General features: G+C 38.7%; 2 protein-coding genes across 3 annotated transcripts in view; both read right to left on the bottom strand.

Annotated features, from left to right (window-relative positions):
- The window catches only part of PSME4 (proteasome activator subunit 4), a 101,128-nt gene extending 79,133 nt beyond the window's left edge, over positions 1–21,995 (bottom strand). For both annotated transcript variants that reach the window (XR_005022342.1, XM_036872623.1), the window contains exon 1: positions 21,744–21,995. Coding sequence is in view for 1 of the 2 variants with exons in the window: in XM_036872623.1 (XP_036728518.1) it covers positions 21,744–21,985 (242 nt within the window). In the remaining variant the exon portion in view is untranslated. The remainder of the gene's footprint in view (positions 1–21,743) is intronic.
- LOC118905816 (acyl carrier protein, mitochondrial-like) lies at positions 4,215–4,781 on the bottom strand. Its single transcript, XM_036872624.1, has one exon. It carries the CDS (start codon positions 4,779–4,781, stop codon positions 4,311–4,313), a length of 471 nt encoding a protein of 156 aa, XP_036728519.1. The 3' UTR covers positions 4,215–4,310.
- Positions 21,996–23,639: the final 1,644 nt, after the last annotated feature.

Below are 23,639 nucleotides of genomic sequence, written 5' to 3'. Positions count from 1 at the left end.
GATGCAGAAAAAGCTTTTGACAAAATTCAACACCCATTTATGATAAAAACTCTCCAGAAAGTGGGCATAGAGGGAAACTACCTCAACATAATAAAGGCCATATATGACAAACCCACAGCAAACATCATTCTCAATGGTGAAAAACTGAAATCATTTCCTCTAAGATCAGGAACAGACAAGGATGTCCACTCTCACCACTATTATTCAACATAGTTTTGGAAGTCCTAGCCACGGCACTCAGAGAAGAAAAAGAAATAAAAGGAATACAAATTGGAAAAGAAGAAGTAAAACTGTCACTGTTTGCAGATGACATGATACTATACATACAGAATCCTAAAGATGCCATCAGAAAACAACTAGAGCTAATCAATGAATTTTGTAAAGTTGCAGGATACAAAATTAATGCACAGAAATCTCTTGCATTCCTATACACTAATGATGAAAAATCTGAAAGAGAAATTAAGGAAACACTCCCTTTTACCATTGCAACAAAAAGAATAAAATACCTAGGAATAAACCTACCTAGGGAGACAAAAGACCTGTATGCAGAAAACTATAAGACACTGCTGAAAGATATTAAAGATGATACCAACAGATGGAGAGATATACCATGTTCTTGGATTGGAAGAATCAATACTGTGAAAATGACTATACTACCCAAAGCAATCTACAGATTCAATGCAATCCCTATCAAATTACCAATGGCATTTTTTACAGGACTAGAACAAAAATCTTAAAATTTGTATGGAGACACAAAGAACCCGAATAGCCAAAGCAGTCTTGAGGGAAAAAAACGGAGCTGGAGCAATCAGACTCCCTGACTTCAGACTATACTACAAAGTTACACTAATCAAGACAATATGGTACTGGCACAAAAACAGAAACATAAATCAATGGAACAAGATAGAAAGCCCAGAGATATACCCACGTACCTATGGTCAACTAATCTATGACAAAGGAGGCAAGGATATACAATGGAGAAAAGACAGCCTCTTCAATAAGCGGTGCTGGGAAAACTGGACAGCTACATGTAAAAGAATGAAATTAGAACACTCCCTAACACCATACACAAAAATATACTCAAAATGGATTAGAGACCTAAATGTAAGACCAGACACTATAAAACTCTTAGCGGAAAACACAGGAAGAACACTCCATGAGATAAATCACAGCAAGATCTTTTTTGATACACCTCCTAGAGTAATCGAAATAAAAACAAAAATAAACAAATGGGACCTAATGAAACGTAAAAGCTTTTGCACAGCTAAGGAAACCATAAACAAGACGAAAAGACAACCCTCAGAATGAGAGAAAATATTTGCAAACGAATCAATGGACAAAGGATTAATCTCCAAAATAGATAAACAGCTCATGCAGCTCAATATTAGAAAAACAAACAACCCAATCAAAAAATGGGCAGAAGACCTAAATAGACATTTCTCCAAAGAAGATATATAGATGTCCAAGAAGCACATCAAAAGCTGCTCAACATCACTAATTATTAGAGAAATGCAAATCAAAACTACAATGAGGTATCACCTCACACCAATTAGAATGGGCATCGTCAGAAAATCTACAAACAACAAATGCTGGAGAGGGTGTGGAGAAAAGGGAACCCTCTTGCACTGTTGGTGGGAATGTAAATGGATACAGCCACTATGGAGAACAGTATGGAGGTTCCTTAAAAAACTAAAAATAGAATTACCATATGATCCAGCAATCCCACTACTGGGCATAGACCCAAAGAAAACCATAATTCAAAAAGACACATGCACCCCAGTGTTCATTGCAGCACTATTTTCAATAGCCAGGTCATGGAAGCAACCTAAATGCCCACTGACATACAAATGGATAAAGAAGCTATGGTACATATATACAATGGAATATTACTCGGCCATAAAAAGGAACGAAATTGGGTCATTTGTTGAGACATGGATGGATCTAGAGACTGTCATACAGAGTGAAGTAAGTCAGAAAGAGAAAAACAAATATCGTATATTAAGGCATGTATGTGGAAACTAGAAAAATGGTACAGATGAACCAGTATGCAGGGCAGAAGTTGAGACACAGATGTAGAGAACAAACGTATGGACACCAAGGGGGGAAAGCCGCGGGGGAGTGGGGATGATGGTGTGATGAGTTGGGCGATTGGGATTGACATGTATACATTGATGTGTATAAAATTGATGCCTAATAAGAACCTACTGTATAAAAAAATAAATTAAATTTAAAAATTAAAAAAAAAAAAGAAAAAAACAAACCACAATAGGGTACCACTTCATACCACCAGACTGGCTAAAATTAAAAAGCCCAACAATACCCAGTTTTGGTGAGAACGTGGAGGAACCACACCTTTCATATGCTACTGATGGGTGTATAAAGTGGTATAGCCACTCTGGAAAAACTGCTTGACATTACCTAGTAAATGTCTATTAGACATTAGACTGTTTAAAATGCACATTCCTAGGCTCTATCTTAAATCTAGTCCATCGAAAATACTGGGAGTGTTAAATGCAGTAAAGCTGTTTCTTTAAAAAAGAAAGGAAATTTTAAAAAATATTGAGAATGGAGGCTGAGAGTCTCCATTTTACAAAAACAACTCCAGTTTTTTCTATATATTTATGCTCAAAAATTCTACTTTAGACCATATTTAGAAACAGTCCATTCCCTTTTGCCAATTAATCTGCACATTAAATTTTACGACTAAAACTTTGTATTAAAATACTTGAAAACCTTGGGAAGAGTCAGGATTGAACTTTTGAATAGGATATTTTCTTAAACTATCCAGAATATATAGATGACAAGTCATTATGTTCCATCCTCCCACAGGGGAAAAAAAAAACAGTAAAAGATAATACAAAAGCACTTTTCAACTGCTTCCTCCTCACAACCCTACAGTGTATTAATCAAGTGTATTAATCAAATGCTTTAATTTTTTTAAAAAAATTTGTTTATTTATTTATTTTTGGCTGCATCGGGTCTTCATTGCTGCGCGCAGGCTTTTCTCTAGTTGTGGTGAGTGGGGCCTACTCTTCGTTGCGGTGCATGGGCTTCTCTTGTTGTGGAGCACGGGCTCTAGGCGTGCAGGTTTCAGTAGTTGTGGCACATGGGCTCAGTAGTTGTGGCACATGGGCTCAGTAGTTGTGGCACATGGGCTCAGTAGTTGTGGCGCACGGGCTTAGTTGCTCCGCAGCATGTGGGATCTTCCGGGGGCTCGAACCCGTGTCCCCTGCATTGGCAGGTGGATTCTTAACCACTGCGCCACCAGGGAAGTCCCAAATGCTTTAACTTTTAATCTCAAGTAAAGAAAGACAGTGGCATGCCAGCAACAGCAATTATTTAACGAAATGTACAATGCTGTCAAGGTTTTTTCTACTATATATCCTGAAGATAAGTTTACTAAATATCAAAGGAAATTTAAGTAAAGTATAAAATTATACAGCACTATTGGAATGAACTAAGAATTGGAGCTTGGCTAGAGGCTAAAAATATTGGTTTTCAATACAAGTATAGTCATTCATCAGTTATTTTTCTTCAAGGCAGTCACTGGGTTTCTAAGGTTCTATATCCATCAGTAAAGTAAAATTAACATCATTTCAGAGCAACATTAAGACTATTTGTTATTATAAAACATCTACAACATTTGCAATGAAATTTAACCTTAAGTGTTTTATTTTGAGTAGTCCTAATTACAAGGCAAAAAAATGAAACTTTAGCTTGAAATTTTAAAAACCAGAATTTAAATATTGTCATTGAAAGTACTTAAAAGTATTTATGGATGATTTTTTTCTTCAATCTCACATCTAGCAATATGTCCTAAATAAAAATTCAGAATATCAAAATCAAAATACCAAAAAGCTTTTCAAGAGCACACTTGCAATTAATAAAAATTTCCTGAAAAAACCCTATAAGTCTGATATAAGAGAATGGTTTGTTAAATTGTGGTTTATGCCTTTAGACTACAATGTAGTCATTTAAAATTGTTTTCAAAGAATTTTTATGGATGTGAAATGTAATATATAAAAAATCAGGATACAAAACATTCACAATATGCAACTAAATAAAAAAGAAACAATCATGCATTAAGATTAAAAAATAAACACTATAAAGAGTTACCTCTTCTTTTTCTTTTTTTTTTGGTTTTACAGATTTATTTTCAAAGGGCAAAAAACACTTAAGATAATTTAAGTACAAGTCTAAACAGAGTTACTCTGTCAAAGTCAGCAATGATGCAGAAATGCGTTCTCACTTCCAGACACTCACCAGCATCTTCTGAGTCTTCTCTCAGGGAAGAAAAGGGGTCTGATATTTTATTCACATACCTCCTCCTTATCTGCAATGTAATCTACAATTTCTTGTGGGCACATTAACTTCCCCGCATCTAGATCAGGAATTTCAAACCCAAATTCGTCTTCCATAGCCATGATAATCTCCACTTGGTCCAAACTGTCTAAGCCCAGGTCCTTCATAAAATGGGAATTTACTAAGAGCTTTTCTGGGTCAGTCTTGTCATAGAGTTTCAAGGCGTAAAGAACACGGTCCTTGATTCCCTCTAATGTCAAAGGGGGTATGTCCTTATACTGGTGGCACAGCTGTGTAACTTCGCCTGGAACCTGCGCAAGTACCGAGGCCGGCTGCGGAGCCCCAGGCCTCGTCCGGGCCCCCGAGGGGAACAGGGTGGTGCTGAGCGGCAGGGCCGCGGCCAGCGTGGGGAGCCTGGGCAGCGGCGCGAAGGCTGCGGGCAGTCGGAGGACACAGGCACAAAGGACACGAGCCGCCATGGCTACGCCGACCCAGGATGCACGGCGCTAAAGTGTTACCTCTTGATGGTCAAACTACTTCATGTTTTTCTATATACCTTTGTTTATTCAAACTCTTCTAAAGTAAACAGGCATTATTTATTATAACTAAAATTAACATGTAAAAACATTTCGTATCAACCTCTGTTGTATAATGTTTAAAATTAGGTAATCAACATTTCTGCATTTCTACTATTATCTTAATTAAAAAATCTACTAAAGTCCTACTTAAAAGAGCATAGAAGGGATCCCCTGGCGGTCCAGTGGCTAGGACTCTGGTGCTTTCACTGCTGTGACCCGGGTTCAATTCCTGGTGGGGGAACTAAGATCCCACAAGCTGTGCAGCGACCAAAAATATAAAAAATAAAGAGCATAGGAGTCAAGTTGTATGGGTCTCACTAGCCAAAAATGAAACCATGAATCACGATAATTAACTACAATGTATGTTTAAATTCACTAAGTTCATAAAGAATAAAAGGTATCACCATTTTGCAATATCTAACAGATGTAGGACAGTTACTGACATCACAAAAAGAGAAAATCAGGGATTACGCATCTCCTGATAAGATTATACAATACTATTATATAGTCTTGAAAAAGAAAATGAAACTTTATGTCCTTAATAGCAGCAACGAAATCAATTACTGTGTCTTTACCACTTCAATCTGACTTCCACTAAAGGTAATTAGAATTATGTAATTAATAAAGCTGACTTTAAAAGATACAAATAAAAATTGTGAGCTTACAGAAACTATGCCCTCTTTTCAATTTTTTGTGGGACATCTATAAAAACTGGTTGTAAAATAGGCCACAAAGAAAACCTTACTTAATTCTAACATGTGAATATTATACTAGCCAAGTAGTCTGATTATAATAAAATGTAAATTAGAAAATATTAACCAAGTATAATAAAAAGAAACCAAATCATTTAAAAGCATGCATATGGGGATTTCCCTGGTGGCGCAGTGGTTAAGAATCCGCCTGTAGGGGCTTCCCTGGTGGCACAGTGGTTGAGAATCTGCCTGCCAATGCAGGCGACACGGGTTCGAGCCCTGGTCTGGGAAGATCCCACATGCCGTGGAGCAACTGGGCCCGTGAGCCACAATTACTGAGCCTGCGCGTCTGGAGCCTGTGCTCCGCAACAAGAGAGGCCGCGATAGTGAGAGGCCCGCGCACCGCGATGAAGAGTGGCCCCCGCTCGCCGCAACTAGAGAAAGCCCTCGCACAGAAACGAAGACCCAACACAGCCATAAATAAATAAATTTAAAAAAAAAAAAAAAAAAAAAGAATCCGCCTGCCAAAGCAGGGGACACGGGTTCGAGCCCTGGTCCACGAGGATCCCACATGCCGCGGAGCAACTAAGCCTCTGCACCACAACTACTGAGCCTGACTGCCACAACCACTGAAGCCCACACGCTTAGTGCTCCACAAGAGAAGCCACCGCAATGAGAAGCCCGAGCACCAGAACGAAGAGTAGCCACCGCTCGCCGCAACTAGAGAAAGCCCGCGCGCAGCAACAAAGACCCAACGCAGCCAAAAAAATTTTTTTAATTAAAAAAAAAAATGCCAATACACCTCACTGCTAGAAACAGTAAGTGAACAGATAAAATGCAGGGTTTTCTCACAAACCCACCTCTCCTCTTTTCACTCAATTACCTATTTATTCAAAAAGCATTTCTAGAGCAAATGACATGTACAGCACAAGAGTATGATCCAAATAGTTCCTTTAGGCTGAGAACTCACAATCAGATGTGAGGAGACATGTACTCAGAAAACTAGGTAATATACTTAAGGAGGGGAATAAATGCAGTTTTATCAGAATTTTGTGATCTTTTTTTTTTTAACCAAAGTTTCATCATACATAAGTGATTATTGAACCTAATCTTTAAAGAATAGAGAGGTATCATGACTCTGAACAGGAAACTCAAGGTTAAGATAATCTGAGCATTTGGGGAAAGAGGCAGCAAGAGGCACAAAAGACAGCTCTAGGTAGAGGAACACAGAGAGAACAGCAAACTTCTGTGACAAAAAGACACAGCCAAAAGAACACTGCTTGTTCTACTTCCCCTCTAAAAAGTCAAACTGAGGATCAAAAAAGGGGATAGACCATCACAAACAATGGGATTTCCCTGGCGGTCCAGTGGTTAAGACTCCGCCCTTCCAATGCAGTGGGCGGGGGTTGGATCCCTGGTCGGGGAACTAAGATCCCACTTGCTGCACAGTGGGGCCAAAACAACAACAAACAAACAAACAAACAACCATGGCTGCTGGTTGGAACGATGGGAACAAAGGTGTTATATAAAGTGGAGGATGTCTTATGTTTCCATGCTAACTTGTTTTGCAACTCCCAACATTATAATCAACTCTGGATAGACAGAATATTTATAGATTTCAACACAGTAGCCAAGCAAGCAGGAACAGCATGGTTCTACAAGTCTGCTGAGAATTCAAACTGCTCTGTGTCAGTCCCTTGGGCAAGTCATTTAACCTTCCAGGCATTTGTAAAACCTGGGTTTTCTCACAAGGCTATGGTGATGGATAATTGATTAATGTGCATGAAAGACATTCTGATTTAATTGTTCTAGAATGGGCTTCCAGGTACCAGTTGTTTTTTATAAGTTTCCCAGATGTCTCATTATGTTTGAGAACCACTGCACCTTAGCAGACTGACTAGAGCACAATATATGCTTTTTAAACTCTGTTAAAATCATTAAAAATATAATACTAATACAATCTGTTTCAATTTATGTTCTTTAATTACTTATGAGGCTAAATACACCTTAAGATATTTGCCTTTAAAAAAATACAAAAAGGGCTTCCCTGGTGGCGCAGTGGTTGAGAATCTGCCTGCCAATGCAGGCGACACGGGTTCGAGCCCTGGTCTGGGAAGATCCCACATGCCGTGGAGCAACTAGGCCTGTGAGCCACAACTACTGAGCCTGCGTGTCTGGAGCCTGTGCTCCGCAACAAGAGAGGCCACGATAATGAGAGGCCCGCGCACCGCGATGAAGAGTGGCCCCCACTTGCTGCAACTAGAGAAAGCCCTCGCACAGAAACGAAGACCCAACACAGCCATAAATAAATAAATTAATTAATTAAATAAACCCAAAAAGTATTAAAAAAAAAAACAAAGAGTGGCCCCCACTTGCCACAACTAGAGAAAGCCCTCGCACAGAAACGAAGACCCAACACAGCCAAAAATAAAAATAAATTAATTAATTAAAAAAAAAAAAAAAAAAGAGTAGAGGCTTCTTCCTTCAACTCTACCATGCTGTTATCCATTGAACTTCCAGTCAGAAGACCTGGGTTTACCTCAGGTTCTGTCACTAACAGTCAAATCTTAAAAAAAAAAAAAAAAAAAAAAAAAAAAAGGTCAACCCAGAGGATAAACAATGAGTTAAGTGACGGATAATAAAGACAATGTTCCTTCAGTATCTGTATCTAGCCACGCTGGAAATCTGTGGATGGTCCCATAAACCTATACATTTTCTTTTATAAATTTTTTTTAAACCAACTATAAGTTGCATCCTTGAGACTTGAGAGGAAAATATTATTGGGGGGGAGATTATTATTATTTTATCAGGAAAGCAATATATACTTATTTAAATGGTTCAAACAGTACAACAAGCATACAAATTTGAAACTGTTGTCTACAACTGTTAACAGCCTGTATAGTATCCTTCTAGACTTTACTTATATACAAATGTACATACTTTATAAAAACATAAATGCAATGATACTATAGATATTATTTACCACTTATTTTTTTCACTTAATAGAAGTCAAGACACTGTTCAATGCCTATAAATATGGATTGGCCATATTCTTTTTAATAGCTATCTAATATTCCATTATAAAAATAATGTGGCTTCCCTGGTGGCGCAGTGGTTGAGAATCTGCCTGCCAATGCAGGGGACACGGATTCGAGCCCTGGTCTGGGAAGATCCCACATGCCGCGGAGCAGCTACTGAGCCCGTGAGCCACAACTACTGAGCCTGTGCGTCTGGAGCTTGTGCTCCGCAATGGGAGAGGCCGTGACAGTGAGAGGCCCGCGCACCGTGATGAAGAGTGGCCCCCCCCTCGCCACAACTAGAGAAAGCCCTCGCACAGAAACGAAGACCCAATACAACCAAAAATAAGTAAATTAATTTAAAAAAATAAAAATAAAAATAATGATTTCCTCAATCTTCTTTTTTTAGGCATTTATGTTATTCCTGTTATTTTTTAAAATTACAAATAATATTTAGTAGGTATCTTTGTATTTACATGTTTACACAAGTGTACAAGCATACTGAACAATGAATTCCTAGCTCAAATTGTTTGACATATTGGTGGGGAATACAAAACACAGAAAATAAGACATGTTGAAATTTATTACAGAAATTAATCTCATCCTGAAGCTCTGAGTATAAAATGGAATTGGAATGGTATTTTTGCCTGCCTGAGAGGAAAATACTCTTGATGTCCTGATCAAAAGTGCTATCTTTGTCCTCTCTGCCCCTTATAGCTCGTACCAAACTTGAGTATTTTTCACATTCTATCTCATACTATAGTTATGTATGTAATACATTATTCTATTTCTTTAGCTGACTGAAATCTACATGGTGGCAGGGACCATGCCTCTGTACCTATTTAACCTTCGGCTCTAACCAGAGATGAAACAAGGTGAACATTGAGAAACATTTTCTCAACTGACTGAACGTATAAGTATACCTTAAGAAATACAGTGACGTAAGTAATTACAAACAGCTCATTAGGGCTAGTTCTATTTATAAAAAGAAAAAAAAAAAACCCTTCAAACTAACAATAAATATTTGACCAAATTAAACAAATTGACTTTAAAACATTGAGAGTAGGTTTCCAAAACACTGAAAACCAGATCTATCATCTTTACCAAGTGTAGTACTTCTGATGGAAGGCACTAAACAAGGAGATCTGAGGTCTATACTTCTCTTTACCCCCATCCACCACAGGCTGAACAACACAAGAGTTCCAGCATATTGTATGTCAGAGTTATATCCTTTATGACTTACTAAATTGACAGGACAATTTCTAGAGTAATAAAGTCATTCAATATTAACACCTAATGATGCCTCTGTTCTTTTCCCAGTTGCTTCTCTGTTGAGACACGGATAAGGGGCATTCATTTCTTGAAATGCTTTACTGAGTATCAATTAAGGGCCAGACATGGCAACAGGCAATGGAAACATAAAATAAGTAACAAATGGCCCTAGAGCATGCAGCCTAGAGAGGGAGACAGACAACTGATTATTTCAATAAGTTAAAGTCTGAGTAGAGACTTCAACACTTGTGCTCAATTTGCTCCATCTCTGTTCCCACACATTAAATGGCTTTCTCCAAATTCCTCCGTACCTAACCAAATCCTATCTCAAAGCTCAGCTGCCGTTTCTCCTTCACTGGTAGTCTTCCCAGGCAACACAGCCCAGGGAGCTTTCCTCATTCTGGACACATGGTTAAGAGCAACAGCCCTGTGTTCAGCAGGGAAATAGGCTGTTACATAACCTCACTAAGACTCATTTTTTCCATGGTAAAATTGGGATAATAAACGTACCTACAGTTAAATGTTTGTGAAAATCAAATGAAATAATGAATATAAAGCCCTTAGCATAGTGCTGGCACATTCTGAGCCCTCCACAAATGGTAGGTAGTATCTATACCACTCATTTAACAATCTATGAATGCTCTCTTGTAAAATCCCTCTGGTTACTGATATTTTTAAACTGTTGCAACTTTTTGTTTCCATCTCTTGTATCTTTATAGCTCAATAAGTAGATGTGGATTATATATCTGTAGTACTGAAAGAAACCTGTAAAATCAGTAGCTTTCAAAATTTTTTGGCCACAACCCACAGTAATAAATATATAATACACTATACACAAAAACATATGTATAACTGAAACAAATGTCATGATCGTTCACCCTTATTACTTCCAAATTCACTCTAATAATGTTAGTCTCGTTCAACAAATCAAACCAAACGAAACCACACCCAAACTGGTCAAGACCTACTAAACTGATTTCATAACACTTCGGTCATAACTGAAAACTTGGAAAATTCTCTATAAATACTTATAAATGAACATATAGATGAAATATTATGAGACACTCCAGACAAACAAAAACAAACAAAAAACAAAACACAAAGTGAAAAGGACTTGGATATTTGTCTGTTAAATTTTGAGTGTTTTTTTTTTAAATCACACTTTTTTTTAAAGTCTTTATTGAATTTGTTACAATATTGCTTCTGTTTTATTATGTTTTGGTTTTTTGGCTGCAAGGCATATGGGATCTTAGCTCCCCCACCAAGGAGCGAACCTGTACCCCGTGCATTGGAAGGCGAAGTCTTAACCACTGGACTGCCAGCAAAGTCCCTAAATCACACTTCTAAATCATTACTGAACTGTTAAATGCCAACTTTTCTCCTGCCATTCACAAATTAGGGACCTATTGTTATATGTTGACAGAAATTTGACAACATTTTATTAACTAGGATCTCTGGAAGTAACCTACCTTCCCTTAGAAAACAAGCTATGCCAACTAAGCTCTTCAGGAATCTGTCCAAAATATAAGCACTCACATGCATTCATAAAATTTCTTGCTCTAAAAGCTTCTACTTCATCCTTGGCTTAAAAAATAAAACTGTCATATAGAGAACAAAGTAGTGGTTACCAGTGGGGAAAGGGAAGGGGGAAGGGCAACATAGGGGTAGGGGATTAACAGGTACAAAATATTATTTATAAAATAAGCTACAAGGACATATTGTACAACACAGGGAATATAGCCAATATTTTATAATAACTATAAATGGAGCACAACCTTTAAAAATTGTGAATCATTATCTTCTACACCTGTAACATATATCATACATCAACTATTCTTCAATTAAAAAAATAAAAGAAAAAGGAAAAAAGAAAATTGTCAGCATCGACAGACAAAAGGATAAAGAAGATGTAGTACATATATACAATGGAATATTACTCAGCCATAAAAAGGAACAAAATTGGGTCATTTGTAGAGACGTGGATGGACCTAGAGTCTAGAGTGAAGTAAGCCAGAAAGAGAAAAACAAATATCGTATATTAACGCATATATGTGGAACCTAGAAAAATGGTACAGATGAACCGCTTTGCAGGGCAGAAATACAGGCACAGATGTAGAGAACAAATGTATGGACACCAATGGGGGAAAGTGGTGGAGGGGTGGGGGGTGGGTTGATTGGGAGATTGGGATTGACATATATACACTAATATGTATAAAATGGATAACTAATAAGAACCTGCTGTATAAAAAATAAATTAAATTAAATTTTTTAAAAAAGAAAAAGAAAATCGTCAGAAAATGAAATGAAACACCCACACTTAATAGTCCAAAGATTACTAACACATTCTATTTAGACTGCCTACCATTAGAACATTATAAAGCATTTTTTGAAATGGAAACAAAGAAAACAACAGCAAAGATCAATAAAACTAAAAGCTGGTTCTTTGAGAAGATAAACAAAATTGATAAACCATTAGCCAGACACATCAAGAGGAAGGGGACTCAAATAAATAAAATTAGAAATGAAAAATGAGAAGTTACAACAGACACCGCAGAAATACAAAGCATCCTAAGAGACTACTACAAGCAACTCTATGCCAATAAAATGGACAACCTGGAAGAAAGGGACAAATTCTTAGAAAGGTATAACCTTCCAAGATTGAACCAGGAAGAAACAGAAAATATGAACAGACCAATCACAAGTGACGTAATTGAAACTGTGATCAAAAATCTTCCAACAAACAAAAGTCCAGGACCAGATGGCTTCACAGGTGAATTCTATCAAACATTTAGAGAAGAGCTAACACCCATCCTTCTCAAACTCTTCCAAAAATTGCAGAGGAAAGAACACTCCCAAACTCATTCTATGAGGCCACCATCATCCTGATACCAAAACCAGACAAAGATACTACAAAAAAAGAAAATTACAGACCAATATCACTGATGAATATAGATGCAAAATCCTCAACAAAATACTGGCAAAGAGAATCCAACAACACATTAAAAGGATCATACACCATGATCAAGTGGGATTTATCCCAGGGATGCAAGGATTCTTCAATATACGCAAATCAATCAATGTGATACACCATATTAACAAATTGAAGAAGAAAAACCATATGATCATCTCAATAGATGCAGAAAAAGCTTTTGACAAAATTCAACACCCATTTATGATAAAAACTCTCCAGAAAGTGGGCATAGAGGGAAACTACCTCAACATAATAAAGCCCATATACGACAAACCCACAGCAAACATCATTCTCAATGGTGAAAAACTGAAACCATTTCCTCTAAGATCAGGAGCAAGACAAGGATGTCCACTCTCACCACTATTATTCAACACAGTTTTGGAAGTCCTAGCCACGGCAATCAGAGAAGAAAAAGAAATAAAAGGAATACAAATTGGAAAAGAAGAAGTAAAACTGTCACTGTTTGCAGATGACATGATACTATACAAAGAGAATCCTAAAGATGCCACCAGAAAACTACTAGAGCTAATCAATGAATTCAGTAAAGTTGCAGGATACAAAATTAATGCACAGAAATCTCTTGCATTCCTATACACTAATGATGAAAAATCAGAAAGAAACCTACCAAGGGAGACAAAAGACCTGTATGCAGAAAACTATAAGACACTGATGAAAGAAATCAAAGGGGACACAAACAGATGGAGAGATATACCACGTTCTTGGATTGGAAGAACCAATATTGTGAAAATGACTATACTACCCAAAGCAATCTACAGATTCAGTGCAATCCCTATCAAATTACCAATGGCATTTTTTACAGAACTAGAACAAAAGATCTTAAAATTTGTATGGAGACACAAAAGACCCCGAATAGCCAAAGCAGTCTTGAGGGAAAAAAAAGGAGCTGGAGGAATCAGGCTCTCCAACTTCAGACTATACTACAAAGCTACAGTAATCAAGACAATATGGTACTGGCACAAAAACAGAAATATAAATCAATGGAACAGAACAGAAAGCCCAGAGGTAAATCCACGCACCTAAGGTCAACTAATCTATGACAAAGGAGGCAAGGATATACAATGGAGGAAAGACGGTCTCTTCAATAAGTGGTGTTGGGAAAACTGGACAGCTACATGTAAAAGAATGAAATTAGAACACTCCCTAACACCATACACAAAAATAAACTCAAAATGGATTAGAGACCTAAATGTAAGACTGGACACTATAAAACTCTTAGAGGAAAACACAGGAAGAACACTCTTTGACATAAAGCACAGCAAGATCTTTTTTGATCCACCTCCTAGAGTAATGGAAATAAAAACAAAAATAAACAAATGGGACCTAATGAAACGTAAAAGCTTTTGCAAAGCAAAGGAAACTACAAACAAGATGAAAAGACAACCCTCAAAATGGGAGAAAATATTTGCAAACAAAGCAACGGAAAAAGGATTCATCTCCAAAATATATAAACAGCTCATGCAGCTCAATATTAAAAAAACAAACAACCCAATTAAAAAATGGGCACAAGACCTAAACAGACATTTCTCCAAAGCAGACATACAGATGGCCAAGAAGCACATGAAAAGCTGCTCAACGTCACTAATTATTAGAGAAATACAAATCAAAACTACAATGCGGTATCACCTCACACCAGTTAGAATGGGCATCGTCAGAAAATCTACAAACAACAAATGCTGGAGAGGGTGTGGAGAAAAGGGAACCCTCTTGCACTGTTGGTGGGAATGTAAATGGATAGAGCCACTATGGAGAACAGTATGGAGGTTCCTTAAAAAACTAAAAATAGAATTACCATATGACCCAGCAATCCCACTACTGGACATATACCCAGAGAAAACCATCATTCAAAAAGACGCATGCACCCCAATGTTCATTGCAGCACTATTTACAATAGCCAGGTCATGGAAGCAACCTAAATGCCCACAGACAGACGAATGGATAAAGAAGATGTGGTACATATATACAATGGAATATTACTCAGCCATAAAAAGGAACGAAATTGGGTCATTTGTAGAGACGTGGATGGATCTAGAGACTGTCATATGGAGTGAAGTAAGTCAGAAAGAGAAAAACAAATATCATATATTAACGCATATATGTGGAACCTAGAAAAATGGTACAGATGAACCGGTTTGCAGGGCAGAAATAGAGACACAGACGTAGAGAATAAACGTATGGACACCAAGGGGTGAAAGTGTTGGGGGGGGTGGGGGGGGGAGGTGGTGTGATGAATTGGGCAATTGGGATTGACATGTATACACTGATGTGTATAAAATGGATAACTAATAAGAACCTGCTATATAAAAAAATAAATTTAAAAAGTCTATGTGTTTGAAAAAAAAGATTATAAAGCATTTTTAATAATTTTTTAAGCAACCTCCAACTTACTTGAACTAAAATACTACTCTCAAACCCATTTCACAGCTGCAATGGTGTTAAGTTTTTTCTTAGAAAGGGAAAAAGCCTTTATTACATTTTTTAACTCTAAAATTTAGGGTCTGTGTGTTATGAATAAAGCCAAATTAGCATAAAAAGGTAATGACCACTACCAAAATTTTATGGTTCATCTCTCAAAAAATTGTAGTAATGATACTCTAAATTTTTAAATACTAAATATTTAACAATTACAATGACAGATTTATTTTTAAATGAAAATTTCAAACTCCCTGATGCAACCTATATAATCTGCTCTCTTCTCTAATTAACTTTGTTAAACCCCACTCCCCATAACCTCTCTCTTTGGGTTATGAAACACACCATTCTCTTCCTCAAACAAGATGCTCCTTCCCTCTTCTTTGGTTAAATATACACTTTCCTTTGAACCCAGTATTAAAACAGATCTCACCCCAAATTCGTTTTCTCCATTTTGACTGTAAAAGTAACAATTCATCAGAAACTGCATAATGCTTTAGTTTACAAGGAACAAAAAACTTAATTCTAATATTACTGAGTACCTATGAATGTATATACTGCTGCACTAAATGCTGTGGGTGCAGGGAAGAAGAAGTAAATATGGAAGACTCTGACCCCAAGAAAGCTCACAGTAGAGAGAAGATAGGTACACAAAGAATACAAAAGCATGAATAAGGGATCAAGAGAGTGCACTAAAAGGGAAGAAATGCTGAGCACAGGCCGAATATGGAAGTAGCCAACTTCAGGATTCCAAATGGGAATATTTATAGTATGTGCTGCTTTTAACATTCCAGTGGCCAGTATCAATGAATACAGAGGATTTTTGTTGTTTTTTTGCTTGCTGTTGCTTTTATTACCATGTCTCAGCTTGCTTTTCACACAGTACAAATGAGATTTTGGTCTAAATTCTCTACAAACGTTAGAGGAAACACATATTTGAATTTTATATTAAAAAAAATGTGGGAGGTGGAGAGGGAGATTCACTAGAAATGAGTCTCACTTAATAGAAAAAAAAAAGATAACTCCCAGGTTCTACAATGAGAACAACTGGTTTAGAAGTTGTGTATTTATTTACTAATAAATAAGGGTCCCTTAAAAAACGTTAGTGATTTGCCTCTGTTTCACTTCAATTAAGAACACACACTTCAAAGACAATTTGATTTTATAAACACTTCATCAAGAAATTGTTTGTAAGTGATACATTCAGATCTCAAAAGAAAAACACATGGTACTGTTTTACTAACTGTTTTCTAACTGCCTTTCTCGGTGCCTCAATGCAGGGCATTAAAACACACCAGTCAGAGTGAGAATTTTTTTTAAGTAATGCGCTTAGCATTCATATGTCCTTCCCCCAAATTTCTTGATGGAGTTACGTCTTGCTTGCTCTGTCCTAAATGAACAAAAATGTGCACTAAGAGAAAAAGAACACTCTGGAACTTCCCTGGAGGGCGGAATTCTTTCACTGACATATCCCAAGTGACACAAACAGTGCCCATCCCATACAAGGCACTCACAAAATAATTTGTTCAAAGAAGACTCCTGTCTCTACTACTTTGCATCAAGCTATGTATTAACCTATGAACCTCAGTGTCTTCATTTTTAAAATAGAGATAATTCAAGGGAGTCCTTGTTATCCCAGGATTGATTCTATGTCTCCAAAGTTAAGACGGGAAGAAAAAGATGTCATAATATGAAAAGATTCATTAATGAGCCATTTCTTTTATCTCTGTCCATGAGGTCTGTTTATAGTGAACCTTAGACGAAACAATGCAAATGAAATGGAAACTCAGGAGTAAAATTACAAATTCTGCAAAGAAACCAACTTCATGAGGTTGATCAAAGTAATATTGTTACTCTTTTAGGTTTGATAATGATATTGGTATTGACTTTTTGTTTATTTCCTTTTCCCTTAAAGATATATAATGGAAACATTTATGAATGAAGAATATGCTTTAAAAAAAAAAAAAATGGTTGAAGGGGGTGGTGGTAGGAGACACCTAATTGGCCATGAGTTTGTAACTGTTTAACATGGGTGATGGGTACACCCAGGTTCATTATATTATTCTTTCCTCTCCTATATATGTTTGACATTTTCCATAATAAAAAAATATTTAAAGCAAAGAAAAAAAGTTAGAAAACTATTCACATCAGAATCACACATATAGTCAATGACAAATGAGACTCAGGCAGAAATAGCCAGTTAACTAGTAAAGAGAAAACTGACAAGGTGTTTTAAAAGAAAGAGTAAGAGACATCCCTGGAAAATGGGAAGAGCCTCAAATATTTTAAAAAATATATGTTTGACATTGCTATGAAAAATCAAACATGTGTATGTGTAGGAGCAGGGGGTATATGAGAACTCTTTGTACTTTTTGCTCAGTTTTGCTCTGAACCTAAAACTACTCTAAAAAATAGTATGTTAGTTAAAAAAAACAAAAAAACAAACAGAAAAAAGAGTGAAAGATAACTTACTGTGCTGTTATACAACTTTATCAGAAAAATTTGTCTCTCCAAAATCAATCAATTCATGTATTTTGTTTTTTCCTATGGAAAATCAACTTTCTCCCTACAAAATTTTGGGTCCTGTTTTGAGTGTGGCCACTTAAATAACAGAGACAAACCTTTTCTACTACTTTCTCTAACTGGCTCTCACTGATGAATGTGGCAATTTGTCAAGATTTTGAGATTCTTTTACAAATAAAAAGCTTATCTTTATTGTGTACTTCACAATTTCAATACTCAAATATTACTCTAAGTACTTACTTAAGTACATCATGTTAGTAGACAAGATTAACACTGAGATTTAGTGGTTAGCATTTTCTTCTTTCTTCTCTAACATAGAAATGATATGGATTTGGGCGCTCCTGTGGTCACATATTGCTTTCCACAAGAGGAGGTTAGTGTATTTGATAATGTGTATCTTGACTAAACAAGTTTCCAGTGGTTGCATAATCTATTTAAATACATTATGTGGTTTAATCCAATTCCTATCAAGTAAGGCCACATAATATTCTTAATAATAATTAAACAAGGGAGCTCCAGTTTAATTAGCAAATTAATCATTAGCAAATGATTCCTCAGTATAACACAATCATTTCACTCACAGCAGAGAATATAACATTTTCATTGATACAAAGCATCTAAATTTGCTTCATAATACTCCAAACTCACACACTTCACTAAAATCAAAACTCTGCTTTAAAAAAAAAAAAAACACAAAAGAAAGAAATGATCTAATTTTGTGTTTAAGATTTTGCTTTTATGAAACAATTCGCTGCTAAGTTTTAGGTTTGAAAAACCATGCGTAGTCTACACTCCCACTCTCCAAAAGAGGACTCTAAAGCTAAGAGAGGTTAAGCAAGACCAAGATGATAAGAGTGGCAACACCAGGTACAGATAAACTTCTTCTGACTAGACCTCACTGCCTCTCATGAAAGGGCCAGAAGGACAAGGGAGAAAAAGCGAGCTTCAAGATTACCTTTCTTCAACTGCTTTCATTCTCTACATGGGCCATACCAGTTATTTACAGATGCCTTTTACTCAGGGTCCAAGAGCTGTGTCTTAACTGCTGTTTTTCAAAGACCATTTAGTTTGTGCCTCTCTTCTCTAATTTGTTTCCTTGCTTCTTAAAAACTAGTCTCATGATGTATGATGCCACACAATCTCACTTCAACAGGCAGTATTAATACTTTAAGCTCTCTGTACAAGAGAGCTTGTATTATATCACAGGGCCAATTTTTAAAGTACACAGAAATAACCTTTCTTCACAGAGATCTGCTAAACAGACCTGCAAGTCTTGAGATAGATTAAAAGATAATTATAACCATCAAAATGAGATAAAAAGTTAAAAAAAACGGTGGGGGGGGCCGTTTCTTGAGTATCTCCTAAACCAGAACTCTACCCAGTCCTGTGACACCCAGATTAGGGATGTATACTTCTGGTCGGGGATCCAGGCCCAGTGTCTCTGAACAGCATTTACACACTGGTCTTCTTTAGGAATGCACTTAATCTGTGCAACTATTTCCAGTAGTTTACAAACTTATCAAACAGTCCTTGGAGAAAGATACACACTGGCTTATTTGAGGCGCTACAGGATAAAAAATAAAATCATAAAATGCCAGAGCAGGAGTGTTTCTCAGGAATTATTTAGTCCAACTCCCTCATTTCTCTCACAAGTATACTGAAACACATGATTAAAGTAACTTGCCCACGGTCACAGAGCTAGTGGGAGAAATTAGATTTTATTTTCATTACTACTTTCCATTCCTCTACAAAGTACTAAGTATGATCACTACTAAGGTAACAGAGCTATCATCACATGTTTTGGCATCATTTAGATGTAAACTTGTGCAACACACACAAGGCTTAAAAACAACAAGCACAACTACAAACAGGTCACCTTAGCATGACTTAGGAGAAAAAATACACCCAAGATCACAACATGTCCCACCAAGTTCAAAATGTCTCATAGCGTAATCCCAAGAATCAGCTTGCAGCACTTAACCACAGTTCCAAAATAAAATTCTATCTGATAGCATTTCTTGCTGGTTACTTAGATATAAATGGTTTGACGTTCATAGGTTATAAAGCTGTGTAACTGCAATCTTGCCCTAAACACCAAGGACTGTCTCCACTGTATTTTTAGCCCTTTCTAGGTAAAGATACTTATACCTAAAAGCCAAAAATAATAAACCTCCAGGTGTTAATTTGCCAAGCTTAGTTACAATAAAAATGTCAGAAAACAGTGCTTAACTATGCCTGTGTAGATTCTCCATTAATAAATCCAAACCAGATATGCATTCACACACTGGTTTATTTATATATTGTGCATCTAAAAGGAGCTGTTTGTGTCCCCCAAAATGGTTATTTCCTGAAAAATCTAATCTAAGTGATTAAAATGAGGAATTACTGGAACTGACAAGTAACTTTATTTTTACTGTGCCCAAGTAACACAAAAACCTAGGAGGCTCACTTGAAAAAATTGTGTGAATTTTAATAATTTATAAAACATTCTTCTGTTTTAACCAAAAGTGGTTCTTCTCCCTGTTGCACTTCTTTTTTCCCCAAGTCTCCTATGGATCCTAACACCACAAACTTCTTCAAGCTCTAATCGAGAGGAGAGCTGTTAACCTTGACATAAATATGGTCACTCTTTGAAAAGGGCAAATTAAGCATTTGGGTTTTGCTCTTTAATTAAAAAGGTAATTAGTGCTACCACCAGCGACAACTGGAGATGAGAAATTTGTCAGAGGCTCCCTAATAATTGGCAGATAAGAATCATCCTGTGAGGAAATGTAGAAAAGGCGACTGCATTACAAAACCCTGAGTCATCACCCAGTTCACTCAGCAGATTTGGGTAAACATTAGATAAGTGATTTATGTCTTGTGTGTTCAGCCACCCATACCGACATGCATGCATATACAATGTTACCAGATTTTACGTCTAGCCAACCAAACAAGATACAGCAAAATTCTCTTTTAAAAAAGTTCTTCTGACACAGTGAAGATGCCCATCTAGCAAGTATGTCTCTAACCTTTCCCCCAACTGTACTTTACTCGTTTTCCCCTGATTTCAGTGGCACTGTAGTTTGCAGCCAGTTTATACCAAAAAAAAAAAAAAAAAGGTAACAAAAGAAGAATAGAACAACTGAGATTGATTTAGGTAATCTATATTCATCTGAGCAGCTCAAAAATTAACACAAGCCCGATACTAATAACGTCCAGGACAACTTGACAGCTTCCTTCTCTATTTTCCTTAGTATGGCACATTTCCAAAGGAAATGTCATAAAAGGAGCAACATACACTTTCCCGAGGTTCTAAGACTCAACAGTCTCAACATTAACGTCTAGTACACAGCCCAAGAATGCGCTGAGGGCTGATTTTAAAAGTCTTTTCAATCAAACCCACAAAGACTGAGAAGGCCCAAAAAAGCAGAACCTAGAAGTTCCCTACGGCCTCCTTCCCATTCAGAAAGTTACTAGACGCGAACTGAGGGATAGGAAGAGGCAGGGACCGTAAGGGAAGAAAAAACTGGAGTCAACACCAGGAAAAGTCAAGAGTTGTTCGCCCAAAGACGAATCCTCTCTGCTCCCTCCCGCCACCGGCAAAGGTCCAAGGAGGACCCCTGGGGGACCGCTCCTCTCTTTCCCTGCGGGTCCAGTGCCCTCACGCTCCCACTAGCCCCGAATGTCGGAAGGCAAGAACCCGAAACCTTGGGGAGAAGCAGCTGCGAAGGACACAGAGGGCTGGTGAGAACCAGGGAGATCCCGTAAGAAAAGTGGCAGGGAGGAAGCTTGAGTGCTTCCCAAGCTTCGGTCGCGACCCTGGGATTACTGCACAGAAACGATCAGCCCGAACCGGGGCAGAGTTGAGGGTCCAGCGGTCCGGTGCGGACAAAGAGCCTCCCCCCCCAACCCCCCGCGGACGTCTTCACACCGAGCCTTTGCGTCCGGCCCATCCTGCAGGCCCCGGTACACTTACGTGGAGAGTTTCCTGGTCCAGAAGAGGCCCCCGGGCCACAGCTCTTGGAGCTGCACTGCCCGGCCCAGGTTGCTTTTGATCTGGGCCAGCTGCAAGTCGGACTCTGCGTCCAGCCGCTCGGCGTAGGGCAGCAGCTTGTTGTAGACGATCTCCTTCTGCGGGACGAAGCCTCGCGGGTCCGGACCGGGGCGCCCGCCCGGCTCCAAGGGATCCCCGCCGCCCGCCCTTTCGGCCGGCTCCATGAGACCAGGACACCCCCCCAACCCCCTCCCACCCTAGCCCTCCCCGGCCCCCACCCCTCTCCGGGCTCCGCCTCCTCCGCGTCGTCGTCGCCCTCGGCCCTATCGCTGGGCCCCCTCCCCTGGCCGGCGCGCTGCTGGCCCCGCGCGGTTCCCGGTTCGTTGGCGGCTGCAGCAGCCGCTCCGCCCGCCCCGCACCAGCTCGGCTGGTGACGCTGCAGCCGCCGGGCCTGGAGGTTCCGGACGAGCCTCAAGTCACTTCCGGGGCGGGGCGGGGCGGGGCGACGACGTCGGAGGAGACGGCGACGGCGACGGCGACAGCGACCCTGGGTGCCGCGCCTTCCTTGCAGTGGGCCGGGCTCGGAGCCCCCACCCCGAGGTCCCACCGGCCGAGCTCGAGGGTGTCCCACCGGAAACGCGAGGCCGAATTCCAAGCTATTGTCCTTCCTTGCGTGGGGTCGCGCGCTCCCTGCGTCTGCCCTCGGGAGCGTGTGGTCGCCGTGGCCTCGGACCAGGCGCTCCACGTAGTCCCCCATGCCAAGTTCATGGAAAAACCTAGGTACTCTGTCCATCCCACTTGTTGCTGATAGATTTTTTACTGTGTCCCCTTTAAGCCCCCGTCTTTCTGGCATTCTCCTGGCCGCCCTCATTCCAAAGAAAGGGATTCAACAAATTCATTCAACAAATATTAATTGAACTACTGTCTGTCAGACACTCCTTTTAGACCCTTGAGATGGAAAATTTAAGAGCACCTGGTTTCTGCCCTCCTTGGACTTAACAGCCGCATTGAGCTATTGACTAGGGAATAAGCAATTACAAGACAACACTGCTCTTAATTGCTGGATAAGTACAGGATGCTTTGGGAACACCTAAAGAGGACTTCAAACTGGAGGGGTGTCAGGTAGTTTCCTAGAAATGATGCATAAAGTTGAGCTTAAGGATTGAGTGCAAATTTTGTTAGGAAAAGAAGAGAGGGGAAGGTATATTTCAGCTGAGGGAGAGCTCAGGCTGCAAGCATGCACTCTAGGAATTCAAAGTTCAGAATGACTGAAGATTGCAGAGAGGGGAGTGAAGAATTGAGACTGAGAAGGACATGCTAGGAAGTTTTTAGAGCTTTATCTTAAAGGCAACAGGAAGCGGAAAAATTAAGCATAGCAGTGGCATGATATAGTTTACACTTCTGAAGAATCACTCTGGCTTTGTGTGGAGAATGGATTAGAATAGACAGAATTGGAAACTGGCAGACCCCTTAAGGAAATGTGATATAATGGTGGGCTGCATGTCAGTTGAAATGATTTGAGAGCTGTTTCAGCAAGAATGGCCTGAGCTTGGTAGTTGATTGGATGTGAAGAGTGAAACAGAGGGAGAAGTCAAGATGATGTCAGATTTCTGGCTTGGGAAACTGACATAGAGAACACAGCAGAAACAGCTATGGAGGCAGAATGCCTAAGGGATGGGAAAATATTTTCATGTATGGATCAGTACGAGGGTCATCTAAAAATGGATATGGATTAGCATATAGGTGGATTGGAGGGAATGAGATATAGAGTACTGTTAAAAGATAAACGGAGGCATATTAAAATTTTTAAGAGTTTATTTGAGCAAAGATTGATTGGAATTGGGCAACACTAAACCAGAAGTGGTTAGGAGCACCAAC

The sequence above is a fragment of the Balaenoptera musculus genome, chromosome 13 (assembly GCF_009873245.2).
Source record: "Balaenoptera musculus isolate JJ_BM4_2016_0621 chromosome 13, mBalMus1.pri.v3, whole genome shotgun sequence".
NCBI lineage: Eukaryota > Metazoa > Chordata > Mammalia > Artiodactyla > Balaenopteridae > Balaenoptera > Balaenoptera musculus.
This window is presented reverse-complemented; position numbering and strand designations above follow the sequence as displayed.